General features: G+C 41.1%; 2 protein-coding genes across 3 annotated transcripts in view; one reads left to right on the forward strand and one right to left on the reverse strand.

Moving 5' to 3' along the window:
* Positions 1–15,144: 15,144 nt before the first annotated feature.
* Positions 15,145–23,176, forward strand: LOC311223285 (barH-like 1 homeobox protein; the record flags this gene model as incomplete). Its single annotated transcript, XM_084308078.1, has 3 exons — positions 15,145–15,595; positions 18,403–18,607; positions 22,894–23,176. 3 exons carry the CDS (start codon positions 15,145–15,147, stop codon positions 23,174–23,176), a joined length of 939 nt encoding a protein of 312 aa, XP_084164204.1.
* A 2,037-nt stretch (positions 23,177–25,213) lies between these two features.
* Positions 25,214–27,162, reverse strand: part of ddx31 (DEAD (Asp-Glu-Ala-Asp) box polypeptide 31) — a 64,104-nt gene continuing 62,155 nt past the window's right edge. For both annotated transcript variants that reach the window (XM_084307981.1, XM_084307980.1), the window contains exon 21: positions 25,214–26,601. In XM_084307981.1, coding sequence (XP_084164107.1) covers positions 26,433–26,601 — 169 coding nt within the window. In that variant the 3' untranslated portion in view covers positions 25,214–26,432. The remainder of the gene's footprint in view (positions 26,602–27,162) is intronic.

Here is a 27,162-nt window from a genome sequence, read left to right on the forward strand (position 1 = left end):
ACATGCTTACTTTAATAAATGGGATAATTAACCCATTCTCTGCCACGCTTATATCCATCGCTGTTTGATCTCTGCCAGCACTGTAAGTCTATGGAGATGTTCACCTTCTTTGCAGGGCTATAACTTTTTAAATTGTATTGCTAAATTGACATTACTATGGCCCATTCAACATCGATTATCTATCGTTCAGGATGTAGGAACGTTTTACTTTTTCATTCACACATTCATACGAAAATACCGTCTAGAGTATAAATATGTTTTTATCGTTTTCTGCAGTATTTCCCAGAACGTGAGATACAGTATAGGCACAAATGCATATATTAGATCATCAAATGCAGTTTGATACCGATCGACGCTATATTAAATATTTCAACTGTACATGGTCCTAAACGTTATGACTGATCATGCGCGGGTGAACGGAGGGGGGGGGGGGCGTTTATAATTCCGTGATAGTCGTTAGATGCTTCATGTAGTATGGGTGATATATATATTGATCAGAGCAGTTTGTATCGATAATGATAAACACTCACGCTGAAACTCACGGCATCCTCCTCTTAGCGTTGGGCGATGATACAACAAACAGCAAACAGATCCCAGTTATGTGATGGGGATCGAGGCGATTTATTTCCGGTTTGTATAATACGAATACACGCCCAAATCATGTTGTTTATTGAGTTATGGCAATGATCCATATCCACGGTGTCTGTATTGAGTCCCGCGACGATATACGAGTGGCCGGACGGAATAGGGAGACGCACCGGGATCACAAGAGATCAACTTCCGGTTGCAACTCGCCGATCAGCCACCAGGTGGCAGTATTGAAGCGTTGCAGAGTTGTGCTGGCTCAGACAGCATCAGACCAGCCTCCGTGATGGAAATATGAATACCATGGCGAAAATATGAAATATGATCAGAATAACGTCGTACGCCGTTATTGGCAGAATTCGCATGAACTTGAAACCCGTCGTATGACGTTATTGGCGGGGAAAGGGTTAATGGGATGTCACTGTGTGTGTTATTGTTGAACTTCCCCACCCTGGTGTGAATTGGTTTCCCTGGTTAGTGTTGTTTGGTGTATTGCTTATTGTCTAGTGGTTGATTGTTTGTTTTGTTCTGTGCCTGTCTCTCCCCAGCTGTGGTGATTGCAAATTGGTTTCAGTATATATTGTTTGTTGGTTGGTAGAGTTATTGTGGCGTCATTGTCTCCACGTTCTCCCCGTGTCGTTCCCTTGTTCCTTTGATGTCAAGTGAGTTCATGCCCCTGTCGTTTTCTTGTTTTCACTCGCTGTTTGTTAGTATCTGTGTCAGTGCCTTTTGTTTGTTTTGTATTTTGGTTTTGTCTCAGTAAAGCTCCCTTCATTTAAGTATCACCCTTCGTCTCTGTCTCGGTTTCCTCATCCTTCTCTGCAATTGTGCTCTCCTCACCTTATCGTCACCCTCAATCCTAACACACATTGATCTGGTACCAGTCCCGAGCCCTGTTGAAAGCAGTACTGGCCATCTGAACTAGCTCAGAAAGTTGCCTGTATATGATCACCTTTAAACACAGTGAACACTGGCCTCAGAACAGAATGCAAGTGGAACTTTAAAGGAACACTGTGTAGTGGCTACTGGGACATAATTCACGGCATCCTAGCCTTATGTGGTGTTTACTACATCTCCCGTGATCCTTAGCGGGGGATGACGTAGTTAAAGTGAGACGAGTGAAAGATGAATGGCAGTGTTGTTGTGGGACAGTAGAGTGCGTATTAAAATAGTATTTTTGCATCGGAACACGACTCCGTTTTCACTATTATTACCGCATTCCTACATTGGTGACCCTGACGTTTCTCTTGGACGTATTTCGGAGATTGCATTGAACATGTCTACTGAACAACAAAACGCGGATCGCAGATCTTTGAACGCCGTTTCACTCAAACTGCCGGAGTTTTGGGAGCGGAGCGCCAACGCTTGGTTTGCACAGCCTGAAGCCTGCTCACCTGGATTTGGACCGCCCCATTGAGTTGGCCCAACCGCCCCGCCGCGGTCGGCCCCCTGGTAGGGCAGTCCCGACGCCTACTCTAGCTACGGCGGACCCCCGGACCTGCCGTCCGAGGCCTGTTCAGGGTCAGCCTACTGCTTTACCACTGCCTCGGTTTCCTGTGCCTGCCCAGGGGTCGTTTTGGGCGGGTCGTCAGAGCCCCTGGACGTTTTTTGGGACCAGTTCTTGTGAATTCTGGGGGGACGTGTGTAGTGGCTACTGGGACATAATTCACGGCATCCTAGCCTTATGTGGTGTTTACTACATCTCCCGTGATCCTTAGCGGGGGATGACGTAGTTAAAGTGAGACGAGTGAAAGATGAATGGCAGTGTTGTTGTGCGACAGTAGAGTGCGTATTAAAATAGTATTTTTGCATCGGAACACGACTCCGTTTTCACTATTATTACCGCATTCCTACAACGGCAACATTATGGGAAATACGCTTACTGTCTTCTCCGGAGTCAGACAAGAAGATAGATACCAATTTCCTCTCTGTGTTCAGTAGAAAGCTGTCCGGCTGCAAGCTCGCCTATAGCTTACCAGAAATGAATGGAAGCGCATACGGACCAGCTAGTCTATAGCTGTCGGTTTGTTTTTGAACCGTGGCAAGTCTGAACACCACCAGGCTCGTCACACTAGGAGATTGGTATCTGTCTTCTCGTCTGACTCTGGAGAAGACGGTAAGAGCATTTCACATAATGTTGGTGTGTTCCTTTAAGGTTACAAGCCTATAAACCACTTTCAATTTAGTGACTCACAGAAAGCTCCACAGCGAAGTAAGTGACTATTTGTGAATATCATATATCAAATAACGTTAGTTTAGTAAAGAACTAAATAAAATAAAATAAAATAATCATCTTTTTCTAGTTCCTTAGTGTTGTAGCCTTGGACCTGTTTTTTTTTTTTTTATTTGATTTGAAAAAAAAATCAAAAAAGGTCCAAAGCTACAACACTAAGAAACTAGAAAAAGATGATTATTTTAGTCCCACCACAGTATGTAGTACAGAGGGATAGAAACACACAGGAACACTTTACAGAGCTAAAGAGGAATTTTGATGTGTTGTTTTGAAAACTTGAGGAGCACATTTACACTAAAAACCACTTTATCCGGCATCTCTTGTATCCCGGGTCAGCGCTGGCTTTAACATCTGAAAACTGTTTGATTTGCGCTCTTCCACAGGATAATAAACAACTTGATCAAAAAGTCAAACTGCCGATGAGTTTCCTCCCTGGATCCACATCAAGTGCTTCGCTGGTCGTTTCTCCTCCGGGCGAATGGGCAGATAACAAGCTGCTGTTGTTGTTTGTCTGTCGTCATTAATCTGGAGCTCACCGAGGTGGGAGTCAGAGGTACAAACTACAGACGGATCACAGGGATTCTCTGGGAGATATCTCCTCCTCCTCTCCCTGTGAAGAGGAGATGTGTGCTGCGCTCATTATCCCGGCCGGCGAGCGGGACGGGTGCTGTAGGTGTGCGGGAGGAGAGGGAGCATCTCTCTGCCGGGTCTCATAAATAATGTGTCTGATGTATACAGTAACGAGGAAGAGAATACAGAGACGTGTGGCGGCGTCTCACCTCCTCCTCCTCATCATCATCCTCCTCTCCCTCACTCTTTCCTCCCCTTCCTAGTTCCTCCTTTATTATTTTATCACTTCTGTTCCTCCTTTTCTCACTCCTTTTTTATGTCCCTCTCCTCCTCCGTACTCCTCTCCATGTGGTGGTAGAAGTACTCAATGTCTTTACTTGAGTACAAGTAGCAATGGCCTGAGGGAGTGGTGTTCTGGTAACAGTAGGACGACCCTGATATAATAGTACTCTGGTAACAGTAGGACGACCCTGATATAATAGTACTCTGGTAACAGTAGAAATATCCTGATATAATAGTACTCTGGTAACAGTAGGACGACCCTGATATAATAGTACTCTGGTAACAGTAGAAATATCCTGATATAATAGTACTCTGGTAACAGTAGAAATATCCTGATATAATAGTACTCTGGTAACAGTAGAAATATCCTGATATAATAGTACTCTGGTAACAGTAGAAATATCCTGATATAATAGTACTCTGGTAACAATAGAAATATCCTGATATAATAGTACTCTGGTAACAGTAGGACGACCCTGATATAATAGTACTCTGGTAACAGTAGAAATATCCTGATATAATAGTACTCTGGTAACAGTAGAAATATCCTGATATAATAGTACTCTGGTAACAGTAGAAATATCCTGATATAATAGTACTCTGGTAACAGTAGAAATATCCTGATATAATAGTACTCTGGTAACAGTAGAAATATCCTGATATAATAGTACTCTGGTAACAGTAGAAATATCCTGATATAATAGTACTCTGGTAACAGTAGAAATATCCTGATATAATAGTACTCTGGTAACAGTAGGAAGACCCTGATATAATAGTACTCTGGTAACAGTAGAAATATCCTGATATAATAGTACTCTGGTAACAGTAGAAATATCCTGATATAATAGTACTCTGGTAACAGTAGAAATATCCTGATATAATAGTACTCTGGTAACAGTAGAAATATCCTGATATAATAGTACTCTGGTAACAGTAGAAATATCCTGATATAATAGTACTCTGGTAACAGTAGAAATATCCTGATATAATAGTACTCTGGTAACAGTAGAAATATCCTGATATAATAGTACTCTGGTAACAGTAGAAATATCCTGATATAATAGTACTCTGGTAACAGTAGGAAGACCCTGATATAATAGTACTCTGGTAACAGTAGAAATATCCTGATATAATAGTACTCTGGTAACAGTAGGACGACCCTGATATAATAGTACTCTGGTAACAGTAGAAATATCCTGATATAATAGTACTCTGGTAACAGTAGAAATATCCTGATATAATAGTACTCTGGTAACAGTAGGAAGACCCTGATATAATAGTACTCTGGTAACAGTAGGAAGACCCTGATATAATAGTACTCTGGTAGCAGTAGAAATATCCTGATATAATAGTACTCTGGTAACAGTAGAAATATCCTGATATAATAGTACTCTGGTAACAGTAGAAATATCCTGATATAATAGTACTCTGGTAACAGTAGGAAGACCCTGATATAATAGTACTCTGGTAACAGTAGAAATACCCTGATATAATAGTACTCTGGTAACAGTAGAAATATCCTGATATAATAGTACTCTGGTAACAGTAGGAAGACCCTGATATAATAGTACTCTGGTAACAATAGAAATATCCTGATATAATAGTACTCTGGTAACAGTAGGAAGACCCTGATATAATAGTACTCTGGTAACAGTAGAAATATCCTGATATAATAGTACTCTGGTAACAGTAGGAAGACCCTGATATAATAGTACTCTGGTAACAGTAGAAATATCCTGATATAATAGTACTCTGGTAACAGTAGAAATATCCTGATATAATAGTACTCTGGTAACAGTAGAAATATCCTGATATAATAGTACTCTGGTAACAGTAGAAATATCCTGATATAATAGTACTCTGGTAGCAGTAGAAATATCCTGATATAATAGTACTCTGGTAACAGTAGAAATATCCTGATATAATAGTACTCTGGTAACAATAGAAATATCCTGATATAATAGTACTCTGGTAACAGTAGGAAGACCCTGATATAATAGTACTCTGGTAACAGTAGAAATATCCTGATATAATAGTACTCTGGTAACAGTAGAAATATCCTGATATAATAGTACTCTGGTAACAGTAGAAATATCCTGATATAATAGTACTCTGGTAACAGTAGAAATATCCTGATATAATAGTACTCTGGTAACAGTAGAAATATCCTGATATAATAGTACTCTGGTAACAGTAGAAATATCCTGATATAATAGTACTCTGGTAACAGTAGAAATATCCTGATATAATAGTACTCTGGTAACAGTAGAAATATCCTGATTAGTCCTGTCAGGCGATTAAAAAAATTAATCTAATTAATTACAGGATTTGTAATTAATTAATCTAATTAATCGCATTTTAATCGCATAACCATTTTATGCATGATATTCTATATTCTATAATCATATTTCAAATTGCATGTGTCCGGATGGCAGAATTCAGTACTGTATCTACAAAACCTTCTGTTTAATCATCTTCCATCTATTAATTTGCTTAGATTTTTCAGGTCTGGTCAATTTGAGCATAGTGTTATTCACAGTCAAAGATTAAATTTTTTTTTTATTGATATTCTCATTTGGTTCATTACAATTTACTCAAGCCTAGTAACAGACACAGTATTTCTGACACTGGGAATACATTCCCTGAGATCCATAGATGTCCCTAGAATCAGATACCAAGAACATGCAAATGGACCATATAAAAAAAAGTCTGTAATGTGTATTCTACGTTCTTATGGAATGAATGAGATAAAAAAAAAAAATTATAAAAAAAAAAAAAAAATGTAATTAATTTTGAGTTAATTTTCATAACGCGATAATTTGCTGTGTAATTAATTAATCTAATTAACGCGATAAACTGACAGCCCTAATCCTGATATAATAGTACTCTGGTAACAGTAGAAATATCCTGATATAATAGTACTCTGGTAACAGTAGGAAGACCCTGATATAATAGTACTCTGGTAACAGTAGAAATATCCTGATATAATAGTACTCTGGTAACAGTAGGACGACCCTGATATAATAGTACTCTGGTAACAGTAGAAATATCCTGATATAATAGTACTCTGGTAACAGTAGAAATATCCTGATATAATAGTACTCTGGTAACAGTAGGAAGACCCTGATATAATAGTACTCTGGTGGTAACAGTAGAAATATCCTGATATAATAGTACTCTGGTAACAGTAGAAATATCCTGATATAATAGTACTCTGGTAACAGTAGAAATATCCTGATATAATAGTACTCTGGTAACAGTAGAAATATCCTGATATAATAGTACTCTGGTAACAGTAGGACGACCCTGATATAATAGTACTCTGGTAACAGTAGAAATATCCTGATATAATAGTACTCTGGTAACAGTAGGAAGACCCTGATATAATAGTACTCTGGTAACAATAGAAATATCCTGATATAATAGTACTCTGGTAACAGTAGGAAGACCCTGATATAATAGTACTCTGGTAGCAGTAGAAATATCCTGATATAATAGTACTCTGGTAACAGTAGAAATATCCTGATATAATAGTACTCTGGTAACAGTAGAAATATCCTGATATAATAGTACTCTGGTAACAGTAGGAAGACCCTGATATAATAGTACTCTGGTAACAGTAGAAATATCCTGATATAATAGTACTCTGGTAACAGTAGAAATATCCTGATATAATAGTACTCTGGTAACAGTAGAAATATCCTGATATAATAGTACTCTGGTAACAGTAGAAATATCCTGATATAATAGTACTCTGGTAACAGTAGAAATATCCTGATATAATAGTACTCTGGTAACAGTAGAAATATCCTGATATAATAGTACTCTGGTAACAGTAGGAAGACCCTGATATAATAGTACTCTGGTAACAGTAGAAATATCCTGATATAATAGTACTCTGGTAACAGTAGGACGACCCTGATATAATAGTACTCTGGTAACAGTAGAAATATCCTGATATAATAGTACTCTGGTAACAGTAGAAATATCCTGATATAATAGTACTCTGGTAACAGTAGGAAGACCCTGATATAATAGTACTCTGGTAACAGTAGAAATATCCTGATATAATAGTACTCTGGTAACAGTAGAAATATCCTGATATAATAGTACTCTGGTAACAGTAGAAATATCCTGATATAATAGTACTCTGGTAACAGTAGAAATATCCTGATATAATAGTACTCTGGTAACAGTAGAAATATCCTGATATAATAGTACTCTGGTAACAGTAGGAAGACCCTGATATAATAGTACTCTGGTAACAGTAGAAATATCCTGATATAATAGTACTCTGGTAACAGTAGAAATATCCTGATATAATAGTACTCTGGTAACAGTAGAAATATCCTGATATAATAGTACTCTGGTAACAGTAGGAAGACCCTGATATAATAGTACTCTGGTAACAGTAGAAATATCCTGATATAATAGTACTCTGGTAACAGTAGGACGACCCTGATATAATAGTACTCTGGTAACAGTAGAAATATCCTGATATAATAGTACTCTGGTAACAGTAGAAATATCCTGATATAATAGTACTCTGGTAACAGTAGGAAGACCCTGATATAATAGTACTCTGGTAACAGTAGAAATATCCTGATATAATAGTACTCTGGTAACAGTAGAAATATCCTGATATAATAGTACTCTGGTAACAGTAGAAATATCCTGATATAATAGTACTCTGGTAACAGTAGAAATATCCTGATATAATAGTACTCTGGTAACAGTAGGACGACCCTGATATAATAGTACTCTGGTAACAGTAGAAATATCCTGATATAATAGTACTCTGGTAACAGTAGGAAGACCCTGATATAATAGTACTCTGGTAACAATAGAAATATCCTGATATAATAGTACTCTGGTAACAGTAGGAAGACCCTGATATAATAGTACTCTGGTAGCAGTAGAAATATCCTGATATAATAGTACTCTGGTAACAGTAGAAATATCCTGATATAATAGTACTCTGGTAACAGTAGAAATATCCTGATATAATAGTACTCTGGTAACAGTAGGAAGACCCTGATATAATAGTACTCTGGTAACAGTAGAAATATCCTGATATAATAGTACTCTGGTAACAGTAGAAATACCCTGATATAATAGTACTCTGGTAACAGTAGAAATATCCTGATATAATAGTACTCTGGTAACAGTAGGAAGACCCTGATATAATAGTACTCTGGTAACAATAGAAATATCCTGATATAATAGTACTCTGGTAACAGTAGGAAGACCCTGATATAATAGTACTCTGGTAACAGTAGAAATATCCTGATATAATAGTACTCTGGTAACAGTAGGAAGACCCTGATATAATAGTACTCTGGTAACAGTAGAAATATCCTGATATAATAGTACTCTGGTAACAGTAGAAATATCCTGATATAATAGTACTCTGGTAACAGTAGAAATATCCTGATATAATAGTACTCTGGTAACAGTAGGACGACCCTGATATAATAGTACTCTGGTAACAGTAGAAATATCCTGATATAATAGTACTCTGGTAACAGTAGGAAGACCCTGATATAATAGTACTCTGGTAACAATAGAAATATCCTGATATAATAGTACTCTGGTAACAGTAGGAAGACCCTGATATAATAGTACTCTGGTAGCAGTAGAAATATCCTGATATAATAGTACTCTGGTAACAGTAGAAATATCCTGATATAATAGTACTCTGGTAACAGTAGAAATATCCTGATATAATAGTACTCTGGTAACAGTAGGAAGACCCTGATATAATAGTACTCTGGTAACAGTAGAAATACCCTGATATAATAGTACTCTGGTAACAGTAGAAATATCCTGATATAATAGTACTCTGGTAACAGTAGGAAGACCCTGATATAATAGTACTCTGGTAACAATAGAAATATCCTAATATAATAGTACTCTGGTAACAGTAGGAAGACCCTGATATAATAGTACTCTGGTAACAGTAGAAATATCCTGATATAATAGTACTCTGGTAACAGTAGAAATATCCTGATATAATAGTACTCTGGTAACAGTAGAAATATCCTGATATAATAGTACTCTGGTAACAGTAGAAATATCCTGATATAATAGTACTCTGGTAGAAGTAAAAGTACCCTGATAGAATAGTAGGCATACCCTAGTCGAAGTGAAAGTTGAAGTAAAAGTATAGAAATAGAAGGATTGGATAACAACACTACCCGCGTCCGTACAACAAAAAAGGGTTATCCTAGCGGGTGTCACAGCAGCGAAGAAGCTAATAGCATTGAGGTGGAAGGAGCCTGAGAAGCTCACAGTGATTAACTGGTCCCTAACACTGTTGGATGTGATTTATCTTGAGATATCCACGGCGCGGGTGATTGGGGTGGGGCAGGCTGGGATTGAACTATGGGTCGCAGCAGCAGAAAAGGTCAGAACCGCCGTGTGCGGCTGAGCGGGGTTGGGGTGCTTGTCCGGGGGAGTCCGGCGGTCTCGTGGGAGGGGGAGGAGGAAATGTCTTGTCTTTTGTGTTGTCCTCTTGACTTTAACTGGGGGGATTTTATTGGGGGGGAGCTATTTTGCTATTTCTTCACTATTTGGGCACTTTTACACGGTTCCTGTGAGTCTATGGAACACCTCTGTAGGTTTTTGTTTTTCAAGAAGGTTCATTGTTTTGTATTTCTATTCGGGTACTCAAAAGCAGCGTTTTTCTACCTCAGGACCTTAGGCCGTTTTGAGGCTGGGCTCCAACCACTGTGTGGCCCGGTGGCAACTGCCACATTGTTATGCAGCTGGGAAATCTCTGACATCACTGATATGCACATTTTGAGATGACTCAGTTCGGTGAGGGTGAATGTTGTGAGGTGAATTGGAAGAATACGCCTTTTTGAGAATTAGAGACATAAGTTTTATTAATATAGGGCCACACGGCCGGGAAACGGTGCTGAATACTGGGAAAGGCCATTTATGAGATAGTACCCCTTTAAATTTAAAATGTTGTACTCTGTTTTTTTTTTGTTTTTTTTTTATATATAATTTGTTATTTCTGTATTATTATTGTTTCTGTTATCTCCCTGTGAAGTTCTGTGTATTGTTATTGTGGTTATTGTGTTGTCTTGTTTTCATGTAAGTAATAATAAATAAAAAAAAATTGATAAAAAAAAAGAAATAGAAGGATTGGTGGTCCAGTTATGATATATTATACAACAGGTAGTTACGACCACGCATTGTGATTGGTCGAGAGCGTTCTAAACAGTGAGTATATTCATGATATACTCACGGTTAAATCACCATGGCGCTGGCTTTAGAATGTTGTAGAAAGTTTCAACTGCCATTCATCAAACGGAAACTGTATCAACATGACGTTACGTTTGATTTAACGTACCCGTTAACTATAAACGAGTGGATAGATAAAGAGGACGGGCCTACATCTACCGCTATTCAGATAAAAACAGCATTATTAGACATGCCGATCCGAAAGACGAGCTGGAGAAAATCTGTAAAGAAATCAAGTCGACGGCCTGGGCATTGAACTGGCCCAACTCCCGGAACTGTCCAAGGTGCTGATCCCCCAAGGTGCTGATGACTTTCTCCGACTTTCGTTTGCATTAGAGTCTAGAGCAGTGGTTCTCAAACTGTGGTACGCGTACCACTAGTGGTACTTGGTGGTACTGCTGGTGGTACTTGAAAACATTTCCAAAAAAGCTAAAAAAAAAAAAAAAAAAAAAAAAAAAAAATCTTTTTGCAGTCAGAAGCAGGCCAGGCCAGTGTTTCTGGTTGCGGCAGCGCGATAGTTAGATAATCTAAGTGGGGAACAACCAGGAGATCACTGTGACAGAGAGTAATGCAGTCTAAACAGTCATAAATCTTTAATTCAACTTCAGCCCTGATCATAACCATTTATTTTTTAGATTTCTTGTAATGTCAGATAAAAAATGAAATACTCCCACTTTTCTGAAAAGAGTTGGTGTTAAATCTGACATTACAAAAAATCCATCAAAATATGTGTTGCTGCTAATCATTGACACATGCCTAGCCTGTAATAACCCCCCCAATAATTTGTGATGCCATCACACAAACTGGCATTTAAAGGGTAAACATTCAAAAATGTATTGAATATGTGTTTTCTTTTCTTTTTTTACAATAATTTGTGATGCCCATCACAAACACTGGCATTTAAAGGGTACAAATTTAAAAATTCCTGCACCAGAATGCATGAAATTAAGTCTTTGTAACAAAATAATTGTGTGTGTGTGTGTGTGTGTGTGTGTGTGTGTGTGTGTGTGTGTGTGTGTGTGTGTGTGTGTGTGTGTGTGTGTGTGTGTGTGTGTGAGAGAGAGAGAATGACGGACAATTGCTTGCTGTGTGAGAGAGAGAGAGAGAGAGAGAGAGAGAGAGAGTGAGAGAGAGAGAGAGAGAGATAGAGAGAGAATTAAGTACATTTGCTGAAATACAGTTGTTCTTAATTTTCTCACTTGCTATGTGAGAATGTTAGTTATTATGTTCTCAATGCCCCTTGCATTGTTGTGTGGAAGCGTTTGCTAGTTCTAGTGCTATCCCTTTGTACATTGTGGCTGTGTCTGACAAAAGTTAACAATAAATAATGGTATTAGGAATACATTTGCCTCCTGCGTGAACTGTGCATAGCTGAATAGACTGTATTTTAACGCCGGTCATATGGTGGTACTTGGAGAGCCAGCTACGTTCTCAGGTGGTACTTGGTGTAAAAAGTTTGAGAACCACTGGTCTAGAGACTAATACGTCATTAGTTTGCATTGCCAAGCTTGTTGATAGCCTACTCCATTTGAAATTCCATAGTAACGAGACATCTTTAGGAACAGTTTTTCTACGCCAAGTTCACTGAAATCGATATAAAAGACCCTAGAATTGTCTGTATTCATCCTATATTTTTCCAGACGGCGCAACATGCTGTATAAAAGCAATAATATTGCCACGGCTGTGATGCCTACGGCAATATTGTGATGCCTGCGGGTGCATCACAGCCGTGGCAATATTCATGACATACCACGGCTTCTCGTGTATTATTGCTTAATTAACCTCTAGACTCTAGAGGAGAAGCTATAGGGTTGGTCGTGAGGCTAGGAGGGTTGGTGGTCCGGTTATGATATATTAACCTCTAAAGGTGAGGCTAGAAGGGCTTATGTGTAACATAAATATAGTGGGGTAGTCTAAAAGGTAGTACAATTGCTTTGAAATGTATTGGAAGAAATAACATAATAATATAAAATGAAAATGGAGCTCAAATAAAGTAGTCTACTAATACCTAATACTTGAGTAAGCAACTCATTCCATCCCTGCATCTACCATCCTCTGTCATCCTCTCTCCTCCCATCCTCTCTCTCATCTCTGCATCTCCCATCCTCTCTCTCGTCCCTGCACCTCCCATCATCTGTCATCCTCTCTCATCCCTGCACCTCCCATCCTCTCTCATCCCTGCACCTCCCATCCTCTCTGTCATCCTCTCTCATCCCTGCACCTCCCATCCTCTCTCATCCCTGCACCTCCCATCCTCTCTGTCATCCTCTCTCATCCCTGCATCTCCCATCCTCTCTCTCATCCCTGCACCTCCCATCCTCTCTCATCCCTGCATCTCCCATCCTCTCTCATCCCATCCTCTCTCACCCATGTACCTCCCATCCTCTCATCCCTGCACCTCCCATCCTCTCTCATCCCTGCACCTCCCATCCTCTCTCATCCCTGCATCTCCCATCCTCTCTCATCCCATCCTCTCTCACCCATGTACCTCCCATCCTCTCTCATCCCTGCACCTCCCATCCTCTCTCTCATCCCTGCACCTCCCATCCTCTCTCTCATCCCTGCACCTCCCATCCTCTCATCCCTGCACCTCCCATCCTCTCTCATCCCTGCACCTCCCATCCTCTCATCCCTGCACCTCCCATCCTCTGTCATCCTCTCTCATCCCTGCACCTCCCATCCTCTGTCATCCTCTCTCCTCCCATCCTCTCTCTCATCCCTGCATCTCCCATCCTCTCTCTCATCCCTGCATCTCCCATCCTCTCTCTCATCCCTGCATCTCCCATCCTCTCTCTCATCCCTGCACCTCCCATCCTCTCTCATCCCTGCACCTCCCATCCTCTGTCATCCTCTCTCCTCCCATCCTCTCTCTCATCCCTGCATCTCCCATCCTCTCTCTCATCCCTGCACCTCCCATCCTCTCTCATCCCTGCATCTCCCATCCTCTCTCATCCCATCCTCTCTCACCCATGTACCTCCAATCCTCTCTCATTCCTGCACCTCCCATCCTCTCATCCCTGCACCTCCCATCCTCTCTCATCCTCTCTCCTCCCATCCTCTCTCATCCTCTCTCCTCCCATCCTCTCTCATCCCTGCACCTCCCATCCTCTGTCATCCTCTCTCCTCCCATCCTCTCTCATCCCATCCTCTCTCACCCATGTACCTCCCATCCTCTCATCCCTGCACCTCCCATCCTCTCTCTCATCCCTGCACCTCCCATCCTCTGTCATCCTCTCTCCTCCCATCCTCTCTCTCATCCCTGCACCTCCCATCCTCTCTCATCCCTGCACCTCCCACCCTCTGTCATCCTCTCTCCTCCCATCCTCTCTCTCATCCCGAACCTCTCATCCCTGCACCTCCCATCCTCTCATCCCTGCACCTCCCATCCTCTCTCATCCCTGCACCTCCCATCCTCTCTCTCATCCCTGCACCTCCCATCCTCTCTCATCCCTGCACCTCCCACCCTCTCTCATCCCTGCACCTCCCATACTCTCTCTCGCTCCAGCATAAATCACACTTTCCTTCTTTTTCCATATCATACCACCTCCCTCCACCCCCAGCTCCTCCTCTCTTCCCCCCAACGAGGAAATCTGTATCCAATCAGAGGTGGCCCCGGAGGACGGCTTTATAAACCTGGTAGTATAGGTGGGCGTCATTTGGGAGACGCGCGCAAGGCAGCGATTTATAGGCAGCTGGTCTGTTTAAAAAAAACTTTTCATTCAGTTTCGGAGAATCACGTCAATAGACGTCATGACACAGCTCTGTCTGTCGGGCGGCCTGGTGATGGAGATACAGGTCTCCGTTCGTCTCGTGGGTCTTTTGGCGGGTTGCTGTCCATGGTGCTGAAGTCAGAGCGTCTTGTTTTTTTGTGTTTTTTATAACGTCATGGATCAATGATAAATACTCAATAAGCAGTTCGAAAAAAATATTCTAATAGAGTTATTGGAGTAGGAAAAACGTTCATCATGTGTTTTTATATAATTATAAAACACGTTTTTCAGATTCTGAAGACAAATATGTTCAGCCACATAAACTACACGACTGTAGTCTTTCATTGGATATTTTCTCAAATGTATACGTCATGATGCCAACTGGGTGGAACCACAAATGTTCCTGTTTTCCTGGATATTTCAAACGTGGATAATAATATGTTTAAATACGAGATTTGACTCATAAACTCTGGACATTACCAGCTTCTCCCTAGTCTGTCCTTACTAATGACCATGGAGCTGTCTAACTCCAGCTGCGCCAGGTTCGGCATCGACTCTTTGCTCTCCCACCGGCCGGCCAGCCCACGTCTCTCCCGGGGACACTCTGTTGGGGATTGCCGGTCTCCTCTGGAACTCAGCCCGCGGTCCGATCTTGACAGCAGTGTCTGCTCCTCGCCTCCCTCCCCGCGGAGAGAGGCTGTCCTCGGGCTCGAGTCTCCCCGCCGTCACGGACAGTTAGTCCAGGTAGCTCAGCCGAGGAGCGCCGGCTCGTCCTTCCTGATCCGGGATATCTTAGCGGACTGTAAGCCTCTAGCCGCCTGTGGGCCGTTCTCTGGTCCGGGACTGCCCTACTGTGACCCGGGTCGACAGCCCGAGCCGGAGACGAAGCAGTACCCGTTTAGACTGGCCGACGACTACACGGATAAAAGCCACAGCAACTCCTCTTCAGACAATGAATACCGAGGTAATGGAAGCCGAATAGTATACAATATTTACTGATTGCAACGAACGCTATTAAAACTAAGAACTTCATTTGATTTTAAAGTCACGGCAAATCCTCAGACAAAGTATAGGCTGCAATTGAATATGCATAAGCATATGTGTATTTGTGTGTAGCTTTGTTTTTACTTTTATGACCGCTAAAATAGTTTTATAATAACTATCTGTGCCCTTCTTACAGTCAAACCCGAGATATGCTATAGCTCTACAGTTTAAATGTAAGCTAATAATAAGCTATGCAATAATGATTAAAATTAATGACAATAGCGAATACAGAGATATGCCATAAAAGGCTATATGTTTAACTTTTACTTATATGCCTCAATAGCCTATAATAAGGATAAAATAACCTCTTTGGTTATTACCGTGGGGGGAACTACAAAAGGCTGGTTCACTCAAAGTCGTGACTGTATTTTATATAGCCAATAACTTCATATACGTGCACACAAAATAGCTATACGGATAGGGAGTTTTGGCTTGTTCAGCTGAGGCCAAACACGAGCCGGTCTGACCATCCGATAGTGTCTATATCACCTTCTGATAGGCGATATCAGTGGTCAGTTTGTTCATGTCATAACAACACGATAGCCGGGGAGCTGAAGTATAGCCATTAATAATTCTCTAAAATAAAATAAAGTTTAAATACATTCCTGAAATAGGCTACCATGCTCCTTCCACCCCCCAAAATCATCGTATCTATGTATGAATAATTCAAACATGTCTATTTGAAGTTACAGTTTATGAAATATCTATAGGTCTGAATAAAATTAAATAATACCACGTGCACCATTTCCCCTCTCGTGGCTTTTTAAAACGAATAAGAAAATGTATTCAAACTGTTCTTAACGTTTGATTATGAACATTTGTATAGGCCTATTGTTATATTCTGGAAAATAGGCCAACCAAAACAACCTTTCACTAACATGCTCTGTTAACTATCTCCGGTGAGCTCTGACGTATATCAAAATAACAGACGTGATTTATGATAATTTAAATCAAACATCGGTCAAACGCCCCCAATCCCCGAAGGAAGGACCCCGGATTAAAGCCACGTTGTCAGCAGGCCTCTTTAAAAACCAATTATTACAATGTTCCTTTAATAATGTATTACGCTACCACACAGACTTGTCTGCTTGCCCCTAATAGGATTCCTGAAAGCAGCGTGTGACATCAAAGACAACAATAAGGTAGAACCTATAGCATCAGACCATAACTAATAGCTCATATACAGCCAAACATTTTATCAATGTAAAAAGAAAAAACTAAAACACTTATTCCGACATATTTTATAAATCAAGGATCAAGGTTTACAAATTATACATAAAATAATCTTGATCAAACGATTAGGCTAAATGAAACTAAAAACACTGAATGTATATCTTATGCTGCATGGCAGTATGACTTACTACCATAGTGTCTTTACCTGTATCACTGTACATACTGTTCACTCTGCTACCATCTGGCAAACCGGAGCATCCGCACAAGAACCAGCAGGTTCAGGGACAGCTTTTTCCCACAAGCCACAAGACTCCTGAACAAGGACAAGAACAGGAGATAGCCCTATTAAAAACTCTTGAATACACACACACACACACACACACACACACACACACACACACACACACACACACACACACACACACACACAAACACACACGCACCATGCACTGCACCTTAATATACACTTTTACGCAAGACACTTTCTGTAAATAATTGACTCTTTTGTTTTATCTTCCCTCATTTTATATTTTATTTTACTACTATACTTATTGTTATTGAACACACACACACTCTGCACCTTAACATGCACATAAACTATATGCAAGAAACTTTCTGTAAATAATTGACTATTTTATCTTATCTTACCTCATTTTATATTTTATTTGATCTTACTACTACTACTTATTGTTACCACTCTTGTATTCACTATTGTTTCTTATGAGCTCGAAACACAAAAATGTCATTACCTGCAATGCCCCTGTATTGTTGTGTATTTGATAAAGAACATGAACTTGAACATGAACTACTATGACTCTGTACACATCTGATTAGCACTATTACTCAGTAGTACACTTTACTGGTACATTTGCACTCTGATTGGATGCCAAACTTATTTTCGTCGGACTATATTGTGCTGTATAATGATTATACAGCTATAATGACAATACATTTGAATGTAATGTAATCTAATAATAACAATAAACAATATACATGTGATTAAACGGGAGTTTATATAATAAGCTATGTGTAAATATGCTAATATGATGTATGTACAGTATTATTATGTACAGTGACACAGTTATGTCAAGTATAATACACTATGGTAGATTGGTAGTAAGCCACACTAGCCAATATAACTAATACAATGTATGGGATCTATACAGATATAACTAATAGACTATAGGTGTGGGATATATATATAACTAATAAGAGGTTTGGGATATACTGATATAACTATATAGAGTAGGTAGGGATAGATATAGTATACAGTATAGTGCACATATTAGGTATGTATATAGGTATGTAAACTGGAATATATGCATATATACGTAACGTATACAGTGTTGTACATGGCTATCAATCCTATCATACAGTGTTATATTGGTATACTATTATGTTGAAGTATAGGTTATGATTACAATGAAGGCATGCAGTAGATGGGTACACAAATAAACTGATATACCATTTCTCCAGTTCCATAAAACTAATCATGTTCACCATATTCCCCACCCCTCTATTTATTTATTTCTCTCCATTTCCGGTCCGTTGCAGCCAGGGATCGCGAGCGAGATAGTCCCCATGACTCGAGGCTGAAGAAGCCCCGGAAGGCGCGCACAGCCTTCAGCGACCAGCAGCTGGGGCAGCTCGAGCGCAGCTTCGAACAACAGAAATACCTGAGCGTGCAGGACCGCGTGGAGCTCGCGGCCTCTCTGAACCTCAGCGACACGCAGGTCAAAACCTGGTATCAAAACAGAAGGTAACATTTTTTTTTTAAATATAAAACAATATTAAATACAACCAAAATAATTATATATTTATCGGCGTTTTGCAATTATTATTAGGCTATTATTATTTCTTTAAAAAATGTGTAGGCCTATATATAAAATAGGCTACATCTCTGAACCTGAGTCTGCAGAGGCACGTCCAAATTCCAAAACCTATACCAAAATCAGAAGATAAAATAGAAACTGAACAATATTATGCACATCAGATATGTATAGTTTAAGGATTATAAGGTTGCATTTGGCCTATTATAAAAAGAGCTAATCAATTCAAAATGTTGTTTTTTACACATGTGCATAATAAGACATACGATGGTTAGTAGTTGTTTTTTGGTTGCAGGAAATGTGGTTATAAATTTTTTGTGCACCAAACGTGGTCTTGTCATGTCTGTTAGAACAGGGAGAATCTAGACGTTCAGACCCAGAAAAACACTCCTTTATTAGTCAGTCAACCAATTAATCGATCAGTCGATCACGCATTCACTCACTCATCGACACTCACTCACTCACTCACTCACTCACTCACTCACTCACTCACTCACTCACTCACTCACTCACTCACTCACTCACTCACTCACTCACTCACTCACCTAGCATCGCCAGATCTGTCTCCTGCTCTGAACTGTCTCAATGATGGGTGTCCGTCCGTCCATTTCTCACGTCATTCTCTTTGTCCCCCCCCCCCTTCAGGTGTTATCATGGAGGATGAAATTATGCACAAGACATTTAGGCATGAATAATGGAGCGAGCGCCGTATCAATAATTCACAGCACATGCTGTAATTACACAATCGACTCTAATTCTGAATAATTTATCGCAGTCAGCTGTCAGGCGACTTGACATATTCCTCTAATGCAGCGACTCCATAAACAAATAAAAAGCTTTTAACGCCTAATGTGACGTAAACCTATAATTGTTTAAAAGGTATAGATGGGCCTTTCTCTGCAAGTACCCGCGGTTTCTTATGCGTATATAGGTTCGAGACCTATAGCAGATGTCATGGACTTATAGGCTTTCAGACCGTTCAGGCAAAAGTGGCCCAAACCAGATTTTTCTTTTATGCTCATATCTGTTTTTCCATGACAGTGTGAACAGCACATGGAATCTGATCTTTTCAATTATGATTTGGACCACTTTCACCTGTGGTGGTCCTAAATCAGATACAGGTCTGATTTGTTTTAATTACCTGGCCTCCACTGCATTCAACATGTAAATTCAAGGCAAGCCACTTTCAACTCATTTAGAAGTTGAACGCAGCGGCCGCCAGATCTCCACCAAAGTCAGCCCCTGTTACCCCACTTCTCAAAGAGAATGAATGAATGAATGAATGAAAACTTTATTTAACAGATTGCAGAATGGTACAAAAAAATATCTAACCCCAACTAACCTTACTGTCATGCACTTGTCCTATAAACTAACCTACACTGTAACTAACACGCAACACTTTGATGAACATTGTTACTCAGCTGAAAGAGTTGTACCCTTCCTGATGACTTGTTGTACAGAACTTATAAGTCGCTTTGGATAAAAGCATCAGCTAAATGACTAAATGTAAATGTAAATGTAAATGTACAATACAGTACGGCTCAATACACACAATTGTTTTTTTTTTGTTTTTTTTTTTACTATCTTTTTTCCCCCTCCTCTTTTTCCGATTTTTCTCCCATCCCTGTTAGTCGTTATGCCAATTCCCAACTCCCTTCCTGGTTGTTGCGCACCCCCCCCCCCTACTGTTGGTCCGGGAGGCCGGAGACTATCACATGCTTTCCTCCGACACATGTGCAGCCAGTCAGCCGGCAGCCAGCCTGGCAGCTCAGATTCTCACTGGGAGAGTGTAACGTGTGGAAGGTCACACTACCTCTCACCAGATCCTTCCTTCGCTGAGCAGGCGCCCCGACCGAACTGTAGGAGTATTTTTCTGTTTACAACGCCCAGGACCCATGCCCATCAGCTTTCCCACCCTCTAATACTGCCAATTGTATTAGTACGGACGACCAGCCAAACTGAAAACAATGTGGAGAGCTGGGATCGAACACTTGAACCCAGCGTCTCCAGCATTGGTGGTGAGTGCCTTGCCCACTGCACCACCTGGCCGCCATACACACAATTGTTAAGGGGATGCAGACCAGAGAAAGACGTTTGTCTCGTTTACATCAGGGTCCCCCATTTTCAATTCATAGTGACATTTATGACATACACAACATACATGACATTTATGGCATAGGGACATACATGACTTACAGGTATTTAGTACTGTTACATTTGTGACATATACGATATTAAAATATACAGTACTGTTACCCATAGATCCTGACAGAGTATATACATATGATGGGGAGGGGACTGTTCATTAGGAGGGGGTGGGTGGGTAGGAGAGAAATATACATACAGTGGGGAGAGAATATATACATGCGGTGGGGAGGAGACTGTCTATTAGGAGGGGGTGGGGGGTTTGGACATTTACGGTGGCCAGTTTCGAATTACAGCCTCCCGTAGGTGCTCTTTAAGAGCGGTTTTGAATGTGGGTAGGGATTCCCATTCCTTTACAGCTTTGGGTAGGGCGTTCCACATTGATGTCATGATGTGGCATAATTGCTAAACGTGTTTAGTCCCTTGTTTGAGCCGAATCTGGGTTTAACATGATTTGTTGAGCTTCCTCTGGTGTTGTGGTCGTGGTATTCACTGACCTTTGGGAAGTATTTTGACATGTACATGGGTACCTTAGTCGTATAGTGTATCTTGTAGACCAGGCCCATTGCAAGTTGCTGTACTCTCGTCTACTCTAAGCCATCCTAGGTTGTCAAAGTGGGCAGGGGTGAGGTGGGTTCTAGGGGTTCAGGTCAAGTAGAAGTCTGACCAGTTTGTTTTGTGATGTTTGTAATCTTGTTTTTAGCAACTTTGAGGTGCTTTGGTACCATGAGGTGCAAGCATAGTCATAGTACCCTTGAATGAGTGCTCCTGCCAGGAGCTCCCCTGTTACCCCACTTCTCAGAGAGCTCCCCTGTTACCCCACTTCTCAGAGAGCTCCCCATCGCCACACGAATCCGCTTCAAGGTCCTCGACCTGGCATGTCGCGCAGAGAAGGGAACGGCTCCCGCTACCTCCGGCCAATGGTCTAACTGCGGTCACCCTCAAGGACCCCTCCGCTCTACAGCCTCTGGCCGCCCTCAGACCCACTCCTATCAGAGCTCCGGGGGCCTATTCACGGTCCTCGCTCCAGTGGCTCCACAATGGTGGAACGAACTTCCCACCACAGTTAGAACAGCCGAAACACGACCACTCTTTCGTCGACTAAAAATACACTTCTTCAATCAATATCTGAAATTAAAGAAACGACTAACCTTCTTAGTTACTGTCTTCTAATATCATGCACTCTTCCACTAATTGATCTTCCTTTAATAATATGTGCATATATAGAGACATACATAGGTAGGTATAATATTATATTATACCTACCTATGTATGTCTCTATATGCACTCACAAAAAAGGGGGTAGATCAGCAACGCAACACCGCACTCAAGGAATATCGTATTATTTTTATTTTAATACGCACAATTTTACGTATTAAATGCAACACACGTAAAATTGTTCGTATTAAAATAAAAAATAATACGATATTCCTTGAGTGCGGTCCCTATTACCCTATACCCCTTTTTTGTGACTTACTATTTTTGGACTACGCACCTGTCTGAGCGCAGTGGTTACATTTTCCACTCACCACTGTTTGATGAACATTGCGTTACTCAGCGGATAGAGTTGTACCGGCTGACTTGTCGTACAGAATTTGTAAGTCGCGTTGGATAAAAGCGTCAGCTAAATTACTTTAATGTAAAAATATAAATGTAAATGCATCTATTATTGTTCATTTTGCGCATGCGGGGAGCATGTTAACACTGGAATCTGATATTGGCCACATTTAAAAACATGAAACATGCATAGTCAAACAAAAAAATCCGATCTGAGGCTGAGCAATAAATGAGTGATGTGTGAAGTAGCCTATAGACTGTTTCAACTTGACAACAAGACCCAAGTTAACTAATGCATGACAGGAAATACACTCGAGTCCAAACTGTTCCCTATACAACATAATCCCTTATCTGCAGTGAAACCATATTATGGTCCCCAGACAGAGTGAGACTGGGTCCACAATGCTAGTGTTGTCAATCCCTCAATTCATAACAGCACAACCAAATCATACTGTTCATTAAACAATGTTCGCTATAGTTTTAACTAAGTGAACTGCAACTCTCTTCTCACCAGGACCAAGTGGAAGCGGCAGACAACGGTGGGTCTGGAGCTGCTGGCGGACGCCGGGAGCTACTCCGCGCTGCACAGGATGTTCCCCTCCCCGCCTTACTTCTACCAGCACCCCGCCGACGGCTTCTCCGGCGTGGACCCGTCTGGCCTCTACCTGTACCGGGGCCCCTCGGCCCCTAGTCAGCCCGTGCACAGGCCGCTCCTGCCTCGGGTATTGCTCCACGGAGATGTGGGGATGGGCTCCATGTCCAGCGGCCTTCCGCGGCCCGTTCTGCAGCCCCGATGAAACGAACCGAGTAATAACCGACCTTACTGGACCCGAACAGAACCGTGTTTCCACAGACTGTCGGCACGTAGATCAGGCAGGAGACACAACATCCATAAGGACAAGTCCTCGTGCAAGAGGCAACACATCCAAAAAGGAGGACAAAGTTCGACCTGCAGGTTGAGAGAATTAAGAGAAGACAAGCCATAGAACTACTGGGATAACTGAACCTGTCAATCATATTTCATAACCAACCAACCAAAACCAAACCAGACACTGCAGGTGTATTCCTCTTCAAATCAAATTAATTCAACATGGAAACTGTGAACGAACCAGTCCAGAGAAGCTTTGATATAATGAACCAACAAATAGAATGTTCGAAACAGACTGACCTGAACATAGGCAGCGATTTGCCTGTTAGACCCACATAGTGTGTTCTGACTATATGATGTAATTAGTTTCACCTGACTTGTTATTCAAAATGTGAAAATATAAAAATGTCGGATAGCCATATACATGTGAAAGGGCAGCTGGACGTTTTTGCACATAAAACCTATGTACACGAGTTCTCAATTAAGGACATTATTAATCTTAATTCAAGGTTTGGTGGTTTGCCTTTGAACAGTTTTATGCATAGTTTTTACTGTGGCTTTATAGCCTATCTATAGCCTTTGTGAACGCTTTTTTTCCTTTTTAATAAATTGTACATTTCTTTGAAGAGCTTTCCTACTTATTTTGATTGAAAGACTAAACGAAACTAATGTATCCATAAACATAGCCTATAGGCCTTACATTATTATAATAAATTATATAGGCCTTTCTCTTCACAGCCTCCCAGAGGAAATCAATCACATTGGCTTTTGTAATTGTCAGTCATCCATGCATTCAAACAATTAGCCAATCAAACATTAAAACATTTTACTCAGTTAATTATTAATGTAGATAAAAGGGAGCGATTACAATTGAATGAACAAACGATTTGTGCTATTTTCATTTAAGAGTCAGCAGCTCTGATATCCAGCTCGGCTCTGTTGTTCTTGTGTGAATATAGTATTCAACTTAAGTACCTAGTAGCCTAATTAGTAATAATAACTGGACTAGTGTTACCTGGAGACCTCTAGTAATTAGGGATAATAACTGGACTAATTGTCATAATTGCGAAGGTCGTCTCTGATATTAATGGTGTGTGAATCTGCCATGTCCGTAGTTTATAAAGCTAAAATTCCAGCGCTAATTATAAGCTTCCTATAACAGAAGGTTCCATCGATGCTCCATCTCTGTTCAGTCAAATCTATGGGCGTGTTAAGTTCAACCTTAGCCGGTTTGTCTATAGGCAGAACCAAGCCAGCATGCTACAACTAAATGGCTTTTCGCCCTATTATAAGATTTTACCGAGGTGTCCGAGGCTCGGACACCTCGGTAAAATCTTATAATAGGGCGAAAAGCCATTTAGTTGTAGCATGCTGGCTTGGTTCTGCCTATAGACAAACCGGCTAATCACACAGGAAACGGGCTAAACAAGACTTCAGCTTGTTCAAAGTTCAAGTTGAGGGGGATCTCGATAGAGAGAGAGAGCAAGAGAGAAAGGGGGAGAGACCGACAGAGGGAGGTTTGGAGGTTAATAGGGTGCACCAATTGTTTTTACACATACCTGTAGAACACGAGATGGGTTAATAATCGGTTAGGCCCAATAAAAAGGATACACTAATATGATAGTAATATACGGATATTTGTATAAAAAGTTCCTATGAATCCAATTGTATAGATACTGGAAGCAATACAATAATCATTCTGGTCTTTATTTGTTTCTGCAGACTATGTCAATGTGGTTGTTTACATATAAATAACCTGCTCAGCTACAGAGAAATAACCTGCTCAGTTATTGGCTGATACCAATACGGTCGAACTATTCTCACACAAACACACGCACAAACAGACAGACACGCACACACAACTCCATCAGGACTATAGGAAACCACTGGGCTAAAAGGGAATGTATAACATCATCTCTGATGTTGCTGGGTACAGGCTAGAAACACATGACATCACCTCCTGTAGAATCATTTCACAACACCTTTATTTCTTTACAGCACTGGAAAAATCCTGTTATACATTTTCAGCAACTCTCGTATCATAAATACGGTCCACTTGTTGCGGACAAGACAATTCTCTACAAAACAAATTTCCTATCAAAACAGGAGACTGAGCTGTAGGAGAGAATGTGCAATGCATGTGTTATTATCTATAAAGTATCTATCTATCATCTGTGCACTTCTGACATGTTTCACTCTCTCCTGTTATCTCTCCACCTACAGTACAGACACCATGGAATTCTACACTAAATCATATCCAACAACAGACACGTCTCAGATAGGGGCAGTGGTGGAGGAAGTACACAGTTCCTTTACTTAAGTAAAAGTAGAAATACCCAGATAAATGAGTACTCTGGTAAAAGTAAAAGTCCTCCATTCAAATTCTACTTAAGTAAAAGTAGATAATGTACTTGCTATTGACTGTACTTCAGTATCTAAAGTAAACGTTTGTGTATTATAGTGCTTGGGAGCATTCAATACTTGAACCATTGGACTAATTTTGGACCTGTAAAGGACATGTTAAAGTGGTATGTGGTCCAGTTATGCAGCTCTGATTATGTCCTCTTGAAGTTGACCGGCTTCAAATGTGGTAAGTATATAATCTTCATACACTTTTGCCACATTTCTATGCAAAACCTTTTTCTTCAAAGTAACTAGTAACTGATGGGTTCAGATAAATGTAGTGGAGTAAAAGTATAAAGTTCCCTAAAATGAAAATACTCACGTAAAGTACAAGTAGCTAGAAATTGTACTTAAGTAAAAATACTTAGTTACTTTCCACCACTGGATAGGGGTCCCGGGGATAAAGGGACAATGCACAGGGGATGAGGGGAACTCTTTTGCTTTTCGTCAGGCTATGGATGCTGGTTGGTGTAACTTGAAGAATGTTGCTGCACAACTGGTCAAACTCACAAGGTGTCACCAGCTTTTTCAGATTCCTTTATTGTCACATCATTTTGGCTTATTGTTGAGTGACGAAGCATATCTGATGTCAAATTGCGTACCTTGTACGCTGACCACTGACCTCTGAAGTCTCTTTATGCCGTCTCCCCCCCAAAACAAACACACTCCTCTCCTACTCCATCCCCTCATCTATTCCACCCCCTCATCCTTCTCTCCTACTCCATCGCCTCCTCCTCCTCTTCTATTCCATCCCCTCATCCTTCTCTCCTCATCCTCCACTCCTACTCCATCCCCTCCTCCTCTCCTCTCCTCCCCTCATCCTGCTCTGCAGTCTTCTTCTTCTTGTTCCTCTTCTTCTTTTTCTTGGCGGCGTCTCCCTCCATCCCACTGGCGTACTCTGATCGCAGCAGACTGGCCATTCTCTCTTTAGAACTCAGGTTCTTCACCGACCTGAGGAGAGTGGAGGAGGAGAGGAGAGGAGAGGAGAGAGGAGAAGAGAAGAGAGGAGAGGAGAAGAGGAGGAGAGAGGAGAAGAGTGGAGAGGAGGGGAGGAGGAGAGTGGAGGAGGAGAGTGGAGAGAGGGGAGGAGAAGAGTGGAGAGGAGGAGTGGAGGAGGAGAGAGGAGGAGAGGAGAAGAGTGGAGGAGAGTGGAGAGGAGAAGGCAGGAGGAGAGTGGAGAGGAGAGGAGAGAGGAGGAGAGTGGAAAAGAGGAGGAGAGAGAAGAGGGGAGGAGAGTGGAGAGGAGAAGGGAGGAGAGTGGAGGAGAGGAGAAGAGTGGAGGAGAGGAAAGGAGGGGAGAGGAGAAGAGTGGAGAGGAGGAGAGTGGAGGAGAGAGAAGAGGGGAGGAGAGTGGAGGAGAGGGAAGAGGAGAAGGGAGGAGGAGGAGTGGAGGAGAGAGGAGAGGAGAAGAGTGGAGGAGAGGAAAGGAGGGGAGAGGAGAAGAGTGGAGAGGAAAAGAGTAGAGAGGAGAGGGAAGGAGAGGAACAGATATGAGGAGAGTAAAGGAGAAGA

The sequence above is a fragment of the Notolepis coatsorum genome (assembly GCF_963971535.1).
Source record: "Notolepis coatsorum genome assembly, chromosome: 2".
Taxonomy (NCBI): Eukaryota; Metazoa; Chordata; class Actinopteri; order Aulopiformes; family Paralepididae; genus Notolepis; species Notolepis coatsorum.